Source organism: Oncorhynchus keta, chromosome 2, assembly GCF_023373465.1.
Source record: "Oncorhynchus keta strain PuntledgeMale-10-30-2019 chromosome 2, Oket_V2, whole genome shotgun sequence".
Lineage (NCBI taxonomy): Eukaryota > Metazoa > Chordata > Actinopteri > Salmoniformes > Salmonidae > Oncorhynchus > Oncorhynchus keta.
In genome coordinates, this window is record NC_068422.1 from 66255799 (window position 1) to 66269644 (window position 13846).

General features: G+C 40.4%; 1 protein-coding gene across 1 annotated transcript in view; it reads right to left on the reverse strand.

Annotated features, from left to right (window-relative positions):
• Window positions 1-5122: 5122 nt before the first annotated feature.
• The window catches only part of LOC118393798 (immunoglobulin superfamily DCC subclass member 4-like), a 61243-nt gene continuing 52519 nt past the window's right edge, over window positions 5123-13846 (reverse strand). Inside the window, exons 18-20 of the mRNA XM_052480908.1 lie at window positions 11559-11796; window positions 11323-11451; window positions 5123-10677 (exon numbers count right to left, since the gene is read on the reverse strand). Coding sequence (XP_052336868.1) covers window positions 10075-10677; window positions 11323-11451; window positions 11559-11796 — 970 coding nt within the window. The 3' untranslated portion in view covers window positions 5123-10074. The remainder of the gene's footprint in view (window positions 10678-11322; window positions 11452-11558; window positions 11797-13846) is intronic.

Genomic DNA, 13846 nt, shown 5'->3' on the forward strand with positions numbered 1-13846 from the left:
CCATCTGTCTCCCCTCCTCCCTCTACTGCATTCGCTAAATCATTTTTTAGGAGTCTCTACTCTGGGAACAAAAGCGACCAGACCGCTGTACTCTCAAGGCATATATATACTATTAAGCTAGGTTCAGTTTGCAAGTGGATTTATATTGAAAAAAAGATACCATCATTTTTACCAGTAGACTACTCACTACTGTATCCAAATAATTGATTCCCATCGTTATAGGCTAAGCCAAATGTATAAACATTTGCGAGTTGTAGCCTAACATCAATTTCATGTTTTCTAATGTGTTGTTTTGGCATATAATGCTACTATAATACAAATAATAACACTTCATGTTATGAATAATATTCGAACAATGCTGTTATCTGTTGAGTTGTATTACTAGTATTATGAAATATAATAATACATCATGTTAGTCAAGGACAAATAACTGAAACACAAAAGGTGTTAAAATGTGAAATGAAAACAACAATGTCAAAGTGCGCTCACAAATCACCCCTTATGCTGCTCGACATTTCCAGTGATTTATTGTGCATCAATTATTGTGGACCACTTTTGTACCACATTGGGGAAAAACGCTGTTACACGGTCGACCAAGAGGAGAGGAGTGACATCTAATGGTGACGAACAGTATTGCAATTTATCAGCACAGCATCATTACGTGGAATTCCCAAATAGAAGCGCTGTTATAGCGTGGTTGCCTACTCTGTTCTGCTGTTATAGGCGACATATTCCCCTCCTTGCTACTCCTGTCATTTGCCAAAGTACAGTGTGTGTGTTGACTAATTCTAAATCTATTCAGAAAGTTTCCTTAAGAGAGGGACAAATACTAGGTAACTGAAATGAGCATAACAAAATCGTAAAAATGTAAGCAAGTCATGATGATCTGCATGTGCGAGGAATGAAGACTGGTGAGTTGTGTTTCTTTCCTCTCATTAACAGGATGCAACTGAAGCAAACGTGCTGTAGCTCAATTAAATCTTGTAGTCTAATATTTTTTCCATATATCATTATTTCTTTCTCATTACTAAGGCCTCTCTAGCCATTTAAAAAAAAAATGTTGAATTCTACCCCTTTTTTCTCCCCAATTTCGTGGTATCCAATTGTTTTTAGTAGCTACTATCTTGTCTCGTCGCTACAACTCCCGTACGGGCTCGGGAGAGACGAAGGTTGAAAGTCATGCGACCTCCGATACACAACCCAACCAAGCCGCACTGCTTCTTAACACAGCGCGCATCCAACAATCTCTAGCCATTTTAGACAACATGATCTTGCATTAACACTGCCTCCACACATTGTATGTTGTTGTTCTTAAAATGATATATTGTTCCAAGTTTGCACGTGTCCCCTCGCCCATACCCGGGCGTGAACCAGGGACCCTCTGCACACATCAACAACAGTCACCCTCGAAGCATCGTTTACCCATCGCTCCACAAAAGCCGAGGCCCTTGCAGAGCAAGGGGAACTACTACTTCAAGGTCTCAGAGCAAGTGACGTAACCGATTGAAACGCTATTTAAGATAGCCGTTTCACATCCGTTACACACGCACCCCATGTTCCATTACGTTGTCATGGAACATATTAATGCTGCTTCCAACCATATAATTAAGAATTGGAAGATTTGAATAGGATCTCTGTTTCCAACTACCAATCAGCTACTTACTGCTCCGTATATCTGGCTGCACATTGAACGATGAGTTTCCTGAAAGGCAAATGGCAAATGACAGGAGTGGAATGTTAGCTAAAAATACTGATATCCAGACTACAATTACTGTAATTGTATGCAATCTTAGAAGGTGACATTTCAGAATATGTTGCAAGTAGGCCTAGATTATATGCCTATAGGTAAAGTAGCTTGTAAAGTAACTGTGGTGTTACACCTTTATAGCATACGGTAGGCCTAGCCAATGGTCCAGGAAGGCTCAATCACAATTTGGCATTAAAAATATAAATATGCCTATTCATGGACTGTTTACACCTTAGGGTAGCTCTGTCCACTTTCATTCATTTCATGTTAACATTGTATCTTCATATACCCTAAACACAACAAAAGGCTGTTATGTAGGCCTACCAAAGTTGTTATGCCACAATCTTGGCGGTTGTAATTTACATCTTACCCCCCTCTTGTTCTACGCGTCTGGTGCCTCGGCTTAAGGTAGCCTAATAGAACCAAGTTATACACTTACAGTAAGTCTGCAATATTACCTGACTGTCATCTGGAGGAGAGGATACATGTGACAAATGTTCAAAGATAAAGCCTCTTTTTTTCTCCAAGGTGAACTATAGTAATCACAAAACCACACATACCTCCTAGTAAGTGCTTCAAAGATGAGCTGGGCTACTTTTTATTCTTTAATTGATATATAATTACAGTGTGTGCATAATGTCTCTGCTATTTTAGTGTATGGCCTGTGTTCCACCTAGATGTAACAAATTGAGAGTTGTGGGAATGTTCATTTTTGGTTTCCCATTGGTTCTGGGAATGAAGCCATACGTTTCCTGACCAGTAAAACCACTTGCTTTATTAATGTTCTGAGAGCATAAATGAAAGGTTATTTGAAGGTAATGAAATAATGTTCTGGGAACGTTGTCTAAATGTGGGCATTTGAGGTTATTTTGAGGTTTATGAATAACTTCCTGTTTCAATAAGACTTTTTTATATCACTACTAGTTTAGGTTAACTGTTTTCAACTCCAAGCACAGGTAGGACACACGGAAATTCATTTGTTTAATCATGCAAACACATTTCTTCTTTATTGTGGCACAGCATCCGTGAGATTCTAACCCATGATCTTCTGTTTTCTATCCATGGAATGAATCCACTGCACCACCAGGATGGAGTTAACATGCCATGTTTTTTATTAACTCATACAAAGCTGTTCAATTTAGTCTATTCAAACAGACCCCATTTCAAAGGAAACATGCACTCCTTAACGTTCTGAGAAACACATGTTTCTTAGAGATGGGTGAGAGCGTGGTTGTCCTATGGTTATTTTGCATACAACCTTCCCACAACATTTTGTGAAAGGTGCAGGATAGTTGGTTGGTTTTGGAACATTTTCAGCACATTTGAGGAACTTGACAAAAAAGTTATTTTCTTGGTATTTCATTACTTTAACAGAACGTTTCCCTAAAAGTTCAAACGTGGTTACATTTAATGTTTGAGGATGTTCTTTGAACGTTTTCCAACTGGTTTGAAATTGTGAATTTTCTCAAATAGTTCAACACTTTTCTTCTGTGGGAATTTCCAGTACATCAACATACCATTTCCTACAGGTTTCCTCATGGTTCTATTTAAAGTAATGTCCTCAGAATGTTCAGAGAACCTTAAGAAACAACGTTCTTCTGTGGGAATTTCAGTACAATGTTTTCTGCAAGTTTCCCCATGGCTGCATTTGAAGTCATGTTCTCAGAACATTGAGAACTTTCCATAAAAACCAAAAGAAAACAGTGAAGTTGAAAGTTTCTTCTAAAGTTTTTTTAAAACGTACACATTCCGTTCTCACGTCAACAAAACTCTCTCTATCCTCCATCTTGTTAAGTGTGTTCAGGTGTGTTGGCCTCGCCACACCTGATCTTATGTGCTAGCTGGGCACTGACACCAGGTAACACAGAGAACAGAGAACCAAGAACAGGCAAGGCTCTCCATGTCCATAAGTATCCATACATGGTTGTTCATGGGTGACTGTAATATTTGTGAAACATCAAGACTAACATCAAGACTAAAGATTATCAGGAGGTCAAAGAAGGGTTACAAACAGTCAGACATCTTTGTTCAGTTATCCTCATCTCTTTATTAAGATGTTTTATTTACACAAAAGTAGTTTGCTCAGACATCTTGAGTTGCTGTGAGATTGACAAGTTCACTGATGGTAGCACAGTGTGGATAAACTTCTAAAAAAAACAAGATTACTTCTCATCCATGTCCACAACTTTGGCCAACCATATGTACACAGAGTATTCAAAACTTTTGGAACATGAGTTAGACTGACCAGGTGAATCCAGGTGAAAGCTATGATCCCTTATTGATGTCACTTGTTAAATTCACTTCAATCAGTGTTGCTGAAGGGGAGGAGACAGGTTAAAGAATGAATTTTAAGCCTTGAGACAATTGAGACATGGATTGTGTATGTGTGTGCCATTCAGAGGGTGAATGGGCAAGACAAAAAGACTTAAGTGCCTTAGAAAGGGCTATGGTAGTAGGTGTGAGGCGCACTGGTTTGAGTGTGTCAAAAACTGCAATGCTGCTGGGTTTTTCCACGCTCAACAGTTTCCTGTGTGTATCAGGAATGGTCCACCAGCCAAAGGGCATCTGGCCGAAAGGGGTGCAACTCAATATTAGGAAGTTGATCCTAATGTTTTGTACACTCAGAGTATACGTTACAGCCATCTCCTAAACTTAAGGTTTCATCAGGGATTTATCGCTAACACTTGAGTCGACCTTGGCTCCAAACATCCTCCAATTTTTTAAGACCACGTTAAATTGCACTTCTTGACACTGACCGTCTGAAGTTGCCATGGCCCCAACTCCCATAAGAATTCATTAATAAAACAATGCTGGAATGCATAAAAAGGGGATGACATATCGACTGTGCAAAGCCGATGCCAACGGGGAAGGGGCCATGTGTAGTGATGGACAGGTGTGTTAATCAGCGAGGATGGCTGTGACGACACACTGTGTAAGAGGGAGAGGTGAGCATCAGAGCACTGCCCGGACGTACGTAATGTAGCACCGACTCACTCATAGACACCCTCTACTGCCTCTCACACGCAGCGATACCACCGCCAACATGTTATTCCTACTTTCACAATGCAAACGCTTTTTCAAGACACTGCACACATACGAAGATAATAGAAGTGCTAATTCACAAGAAGTGCTCCAACAACAAGAGTTGATATCGCAAGTGAGTTTGAAGTGAAAGAGGTTGCATACATACGACACAATGAAAATAATGTACTGTAAAAAAAGACTGAGTTCTGCTGGTGGCACAATACCAGGTTCTCTATGATTGGACATTCTGGATAAAGCACAGTTTAGCTGGTTAAGAAGTAGAAGAAGAATGCACAAATGTGACATCACTGGACAAGGTAGCTCACCACAAAGCACCAGAGGACACAGAGCCAGAATACATTGATTCATTTTTTTAATACAAAAACTAAAAGCTAAATAAAATATGCCATTTAGCAGAAACTTCTATCCGAATCTGTGTATCAGCATTTGTTTAGTGTTTTTCAGGATTACAAGTGGTGAAGCTTTGTTTCACAACTAATGACATGCTTCAGAGTCGGGTATACTGTACATGCTGGCAAGTCCTCTACAGTTTTATGCAAATACAGGCCACCTGAGTAGAGAACAGTAAAGACCAGTATTCTACAGAAAGGTAGACGTTCCTCTTCAACAGTCAATCACCGCTCCACAACTCCACTCTTCTTGGCACTGATATCACACGTGTTTCCCTTCACGACTTTCCCTAACTTCATCCTCCTCCCCTTAGCTCCCTGCCTTCATGCCTCTCCTCACACCCCCCAACCCCTGCCCTGCACCCACTCACCACTCAAAGGTTTATTCTTAGAGTCGAAAATAAATCCACTGCAACAAGTGATATTTCCAGCTGAGATAAGACAAGACAAGCAGTCTGCTGTATTACATCATCCCACAAAATGATTCTTATAAACATAATTTCCATTATTCATAATGATCTTCATTAAATTAACAAGTAACCAACAAAAATGAGGTATTCCTGTGATAACATTTCGATAAAAAAAAAGAGAGGATCCCGTTATTGAACTAATGTGCATATTTGATCAGATTAGAGCAAGATATTACTACATTGAGCCTCGCATCGGCTTACTCTGGGCAAATGACGCTTACAGTAAGGAACACTATGTACCGCAAGATATGTGGTTATAGAAGGAAACAGTAAAAAGAACCAACTGGACCTCTTCAGTGAGAGCACACATTCTTCACGCCGGAGGCGTTGTTATGTCTTCAACACGGGCTTTGTTTTCAACAGACCACACAAAGCCGCTGCAATAGGTGCCCCTCCAGTAAGAGTTTGAAACAGAGCTGACATTGACACTACAATGTAACAATGTATGTTAAAAACAGACGCTTCAGTAGAAATGTGAGTAGAGAACATGTAACAACTTCTGTAATGTTACAAAGATACAATACATACTGTACGCCTGTGAGATTCAAATGAACTGTCAACAGTCACCTTCTCACAGCCTCACTCAGTCTAAAATGGATATTGGTAGTTATACTGTATTACAGTCCTATTAAATCATGCATTGGGTGGACACCTTTCATTCAAATCTAACTGACTAAATAAACCTGAGTGAGTTAGTCAGCGCACAACGATCCATATCCGAAAGGACTTTTGTATCGATAATGACTGGACTAATTGTATAGACTGAGAACGTTTTCCTGATGATCATGCTGTAGAGGAGCAAAGTGCTGATCTCTTAGACCAGAAGGATTTGTCTTGAGAGAAAAAAAGTCAGAACAGGAGCATGTAGCGTGCGACACTGAGAATGTATGGGTTGTAAGATGACAACACAAAATAGCAAAATAATGTCCTCGATAAAGTTTGAACATGCCTGATCCTGAGTGAGGTCTGTTCAAAGTATAAAACTGGAATGCTTTAGTTATGAGACTCTTCTATATGCCTCTGAGTTCTAGCACCTATCTGGACTAACTGAGTCCTCATTCATCTGACAGACCATAAGACTCAATGTCTTAGGCCACGTTTACAACAGGCCCATTATACCTGTATAGTCTTTGATATGGGCATACTCTAATTTAGACAAAGTATGAGGAGATATTCTTGTCCTTGTGTGGAGAGACAATTTTGAATACATATTTTGTTAGGGTACACAAAGTAAGTATAAGAAATGTAAGCATGCATTATGCTAAATAAAATAATAAAGATGCTTGTTTAAAAATGCTATAAAGAAAGAAATGAAAAGATGAGGGTAAAATGTACAGTGCCAATGTAATGTAATGTAATGTAATGTAACGTAATGTCTACACCGCCTCTTACTTTTCTTCACATTTTGTTGCGTTACAAAGTGGGATTGAAGTCAATTTAATTGTATATTCTTTGTCATTGATCTACACAAAATACTCCATAAGGTGAAAGTTCAAAAGAACATTTTACACATGTTTACAAATTAATAAAACTGAAATGACTGAAATATAGCTCTTGCACAAGTATTCACCCCTTTGTTTAGGCAAGCCTAAAGTAGTTCAGAAGTAACATTTGTCTGAAGAAATCACATACGTTACATGGACTGTGTGAAATAATAGCGATTGAACTGGACGACTAACCCTTCCTCTGTCCACCATACATACAACATCTATGGTCCCTCAGTCAACTATTGAATTTTAAGCACAGATTCAACTACAAGACCAGGTATGCTTTTGGAAAGCCTCAAAGAAGGGCAGTGATTGGTAGATGGGTAACAATAACAAATCAGAGATTGAATATCTCTTTAAGCATCGTCAAGTTAATAATGACGCTGTGGGTGATGTATTATAGCACCCAGAGACATCAAAAATGCAGTCGTCCTTCTGAACTGAGCTGCAGGACAGGATGGAAACTGCTTAGGGATGTCACCATGGTGATTTTAAAACAGTTACAGAATTCAATGGCTGTAATGGGAGAAAACGGAGGATGGATCAACAAGATTGTAGTGACTCGACAATAATGACCTAAATGACAGAGTTAAAAGAGAATACAAATATACAGATTACAAATATTCCAAAACATGCATATGTATGCAACAAGGCACTAAAGTAATATTGCAACAAAAAAAAAAAAAACAGCAAATGAATACACCTTTTGGCCTAAATGCAAAGCATTATGTTTTGGGCAAATCCAACACATCACAGAGTTACTGCCTTCTTATTTTCCAGCATGGTGGTGGCTGCATCATGGTATGGGTATGTTTGACATCGGCAAAGACGGGGGAGTTTTCAGGATGAAAAGAAAAGACGGGGCTAAGCACTGGAAAATTCTTAGAGGAAACCCTGCTTCAGTCTGCTTTACACCAGACACCTGGAGAGGAATTCACCTTTGAGCAGGACAATAACCTAAAACACAAAGCCAAATCTACACTGGTGTTGCTTACCAAGAAGACAGTGCATGTTCCTGAGAACCAAGTTACAGTTTTGACTTAAATCTGTGTGAATTTGTTGAGCAAGACTTGCACATTGCTGTCTAGCCATTATCCCCAACACCTTGACAGAGCTTGAAGAATTGTTTAAAGAATAATGGGAAAATATTGTGCAATCCAGATGTGCAAAGCATTTATGAGATTACCCAAGAAGACTGAGGTAATTCTAACATGCATTGACTCAGGAGGGTGAATACTTACCTAACAAGTTATAAAAGTTTTTTTTTTCATGAATCTTAAAAAAAATAATAATAATTCTTCCACTTTAAAATTACAGAGTATATAAACATGTCAACTAAATCCATTTTAATTCCACTTTGTAACGCAAAAAAATGTGAAAAAAGTTCAAAGGGTTGTAGACTTTACATGTGATATTGTGAAAAACCTCAGGCTGGCGAGAGTCAAAAGTACAAAGAAAGACAGGAAATATAAGTGGTTTCTAGGTCTATTTCTCTATGATATTTCCATCCCCCTCACCTGCAGACACAGCTGAGAAAGGATGAGTGAGATGGCATCACAAAGGGTGAGGCCTCCTGACGGAGCCTTGTTCATATGTAGTAGGTCTAGTAACAAGCTACCATATATTAGGCCTGGTAACTAAAATGCTGCATTATTTACCTAAGTTGAAAAGTGATTTGTGGTAATTGGTCAATTAAAAATGTTTATCTTTTCCGGTCCAAAGTAAATGTGACGACAGTTGGAAACCCAAATCTAATGGAACAACTGATAAAGGGGAAAAGGGCAATAAACAGAGATCTGAGACAGGCCGTTATGTACCATACGTGTCATTTCCTGTAAGGAATACGCATCGATGTATACAGAAAGAAGGGGACAGGAAATTATTCCTGAAAGTATTGAAGGCTATGAATTAAACAGTTAAAAAACAGATTCTAAAAGATGCACCTATCTGCATGACACTATTAAAATCACCAACAAACCACCCTGTAAAGAAATGAGGTAGTGCTGTTGACTGGGAGCAAAACCAGGAGACCGCTGCTATAAGATGTGTTATTTTGTCATACACCTGCACATCTCATCTAGTCCTCCCCCCCAAAATAATGCCACCTATATCAACTACATGTACTGTATGCGGTTCCTTCAAATTATCTTCAATTGCCTCATTTATTTTCCCTTTTCAACATATTTGTCCTATTTTTATTGAATATAATCATCTATATAAATATACAGAGGTTAAAAATGCTCCTAAAATATTAGGCACCTGAGACCCCCAAGCTCCATTCAGGGAATGTGTGTGTGGATCCTGAGACAGCAGGAGGTTGGAGAGAGAGAGAGAGAGAGAGAGAGACAGGTCTGCACTCTGTGTCTAAATATAAGGCTTCTTTCCTGGTGCTGGGGCAGGCAGCATCCATACAGTGGAACAGCCAATAGGAACAGCTCAGTCATTGGAAAGGAGCCAGAGTGAGAGTGAAAGGGCCACATGGTCACGGTTCTGCTCTATCTTCATCCATGGTGCTGAATCAAGAGCCTCTCCACCACCATCAGCTGACCAATGGTAGGTCTTGAAGTACCACACGGCCACGCTCATTCTAAGAGTCCAACAGGTCAAGGCTTATGAAAAAAAGGAATATCCTGCTTTCTACACTATGATTCCGTCATCGTACGTCTGTAATAGGAGCCTGTAGCAAAGTACAGATTAAGGCCAGACTAACATACTGCTGCTATGCAACAAAATGAATACCCATACATACTAGCACTAAAAAATATATACTGTATATATACACATATAAAACAATGGATTCAAAGTACCTATAAAACTGAGCCAGGAAGAAGAAAATCAGATACTGAGGTGCTTTAAAAAACAAAACATTTGATTCATCATGAATGAGAAAAAGAAAGAAGTCCAGTTGGTCTTTGGGTGGGGGTTTGTTCCTCTTGCTAAGGGCACAGGTAGCTGTGCACTGCTGAGTTAGAGTGGACAAGGCCGGCGCTGACGAAAGGAGAGGGGGCCGGGGGAGGGGGGCAGTGTCTGGAGTCCCCATTCCCCAGGGTCTCCTGCCCTGCCCGCAGGGGCTTGGTGGAGTGGAAGCCGTTGGTGAGCCCCATTTCCGGGTGCCGCCCCACATCTACAGTCAGCTGCGCTGCCACGCCCACTATGCCCCCAACAATGCCCTCTGGCTGCCCATTGTGATTGAACACTGGCTCCAGGACAGGGCCGGATGGGACCTTGGGCAGGGGTTGTGTCTGTAGGGACTCCTCCCCTGGTGATAGACGTTGTGGTGCCTGGGCAAGCTGTCTCACTGGCTCCCCTGGATGTTGTGTCCCCTTTGGGTGTAAAGGGTCCTGGGCAGGCTGTCTGACTGGGGAGTAAGCTGCCTCGGACAGTGAAGGCCCCCTGATGGCCTGAGAGTCCTCTTCTGTATCACTCTGTGCCTCCTGCTGCTCCTTCTCCAGGTCGTTCAGCTCAGAGTGAACTATGACCTCTGCCTCCACCTGGTTACTACTGCACAGGGAGGAGTCCAGTTGGTCCTCGGGGTTGCCCTGAAACACACCACACACAGTTAGCAGAAATGTAATTATTTAATTTCATACAGTCAGCCCATGTAACAGTGGAGTCCTACAAGGCAGTGTGTTTGTACTCCTGTTGTTCTGTATTAACATACAACTGTAAATGACCTTACACTAGTGGTGTCAATCATAACGGAAAGGCAGCCATAATACAATTATAACACAGTCATTATTTCTTGCTATGCTATCCAGCTTTCTGAACTGCATACCATTCTCTAAATTAAATCACTGAGAATGCGACTGAAATGTCACCAGTAAAATAGAGCAGTGGTGGTATGAGGTGTGACTGCAAAATAAACGAGGGATTCATTATAGATTAATTATAGCTTTCCCCTCCTACACTTTTGAAGGGTATGAGAGTGCCTTAACAATGGCAGAGTAATTCATTTATCAGATGCATGATCAAGCGGCTCATTCAGCTTTCAGCCAGTGTCACATTCTAATTAGCTATAAGTCATCCTGACACCTCGTTCACTATTTCATTACTTCCTGTTCAGCTCTCACACAAACCACTCTACCTCTAAACCAGCTCTTACTGCTCTTCTAGATGCATGCTTGCACACACCACACAAACCACTTTCTACCCCATCTACCTATTATTCTTGTACACACACACACCTTGCCATTCTCTGTGGTGGCCATGTCCAAAGTTCCATTGTTGAGCGTTAGAGAGTCCTCTGTGATGGTATCCCTGTATTTGGTGATCCGGTTGGCCCAGTTACGACTAACTGACCCATTCCAAGCAGCCTGGAGAATGACAAGGTCAGAAGAAAAACACGACTCAACAAGTAACCTTGAAAAGTACTATATTTGTAGTTGTTTCTAGTGTAGTATCTAGTGTCCTGACTACTCACCATGAGCTCAGCTCCTAGGGCTTCGTCCCCTATTCCTACATTACCCATGAGGCTGTGCTCCTCAGTTGGCTCTGTGAGGGGTTGGGCACAGTCATGTTCATGGTCCAGGCTGCCCAGGGGCATCAGGGTCTCTAGCTCATGGCAATCACTGCATTCTGGCACCATGGTGGGCACAGACCGACACCCATGATGGTACTGTGGGGGCAGAGCAGTGGAGTCCAGCCCTCCAGACACCTCTCTGGTAACACAGCACAGAGGAGAGACACAGGTTAAGGATTAGAGTTATGTCACTGCACATGGTTTAACCTCAGAGCACAGTGTAAAAACAAGGATGCTCATTAACAATTGTGGTTTTTATAGGAAAATGTCTGGATTTTTCCAATGAAGCCCTTTATTGACTTCACCAGAGTCAGATGAACTCGTGGATACCATTTGTATGTCTCCGCATCCAGTACGAAGGAAGTTGGAGGTAGTTTCGCGCGCCAATGCTAACTAATATTAGTGCGATGCCTGGAAGTCTATAGGTATTAGAGGTCGACTGATTAATCGGAATGGCCGATTAATTAGGGACGATTTCAAGTTTTCATAACAATTGGAAATCGGTATTTTTGGACGCCGATTTTTTTACACCTTTATTTAACTAGGTAAGTCATTGGGGCTAGGGGGCTTCGGGGCAGAATTTTCACTCTTGGATAAATAGCGTGCCCAATTTCATCTTCCTGCTACTCATGCCAAGAATATAAGATATGCATATTATTCACAGATTTGGATAGAAAATACTCTGTTTCTAAAACTGTTTGAAACATGTCTGTGAGTATAACAGAACTTATGTAGCAGGCAAAACCCTGAGGACTAACTGTTCAGAATTCCCCCCCCCCTCTCTGTTCCCCGAGTTGTTATTGCCAAGGGATATTTCATAGGAACCTGTTTTCAGTTCCTACCGCGTCCACTGGATGTCACCAGTCGTTGGAATTTGGTTGAGGTTATTCCTTTGTGCAATGAAGAAGTAGGACAACTCGGAACTGGGTAACACTTTGTGAGTTGCGCAAGACGTGAAAAGCAGCGCTGGTTTGTTTTCATTCCTGTATTGAACACAGATTGCCCCGTCTACAATTTGATTGATTATTAACGTTTAAAAATACCTAAAGTTGTATTACAAAAGTAGTTTGAAATATTTTGGCAAAGTTTATAGGCAACTTTTGAAATATTTTTTAGTGACGTTGCGTTTTTTGTAAGCTGTTTTTTTTCTGGATCAAAAGCGCTTTATAAATGGACATTTTGGATATATATGGACGGAATTAATTGAACAAAATGACCAATTGTGATGTTTATGGAACATATTGGAGTGCCAACAAAAGAAGCTTGTCAAAGGTAATGCATGTTTTATATTTTATCTGCAGGGTTGAAATATGCTAACTCCTATGTTTACTGCTGGTGCAGATGGTGCAGGCTATCAGATAATAGCTTCTTATGCTTTCACCAAATTTTTTTTATTTTTTTTTTTAAATCTGACATGTTGGCTGGAATCACAATGAGTGTAGCTTTAATTGAATGTCTTACATGTGTGATTTAATGAAAGTTTGAATTTTATAGTATTTTAACTGCCTTGTTCAGGGGCAGAACGACAGATTTTTACTTTGTCAGCTCTGTACTTCAATCTTGCAACCTTACGGTTACTAGTCCAACACTAACCACCTGTCTGTCATTGCACTCCACGAGGAGCCTGCCTGTTACGCAAATGCAGTAGAATCCAAGGTAAGTTGCTAGCTAGCATTAAACGTATCTTATAAAAAACAATCAATCAATCATAATCACGAGTTAACTACACATGGTTGATGATATTACTAGTTTATCTAGCGTGTCCTGCGTTGCATATAATCAATGCAACCCTGGGGGGATGATTTAACAAAAGCTCATTTTGCGTAAAAAGCACAATCGTTGGACGACTGTACCTAACCATAAACACCAATGCCTTTCTTAAAATCAATACACAGAAGTATATATTTGAAAACCTGCATATTTTGCTAAAAGAAATCCAGGTTAGCAGGCAATATTAACCAGGTGAAATTGTGTCACTTCTCTTGCGTTCACTGCACGCAGAGTAGTTGTTATGCAACAGTTTGGCCGCCTGGCTCATTGCGAACTAATTTGCCAGAATATTACGTAAATATGACATAACATTGAAGGTTGTACAATGTAACAAGAATATTTAGACTTAGTGATGCCACCACGTTAGATAAAATACCGAATGGTTCCGTATTTCACTGAAAGACTAAACGTTTTGTTTT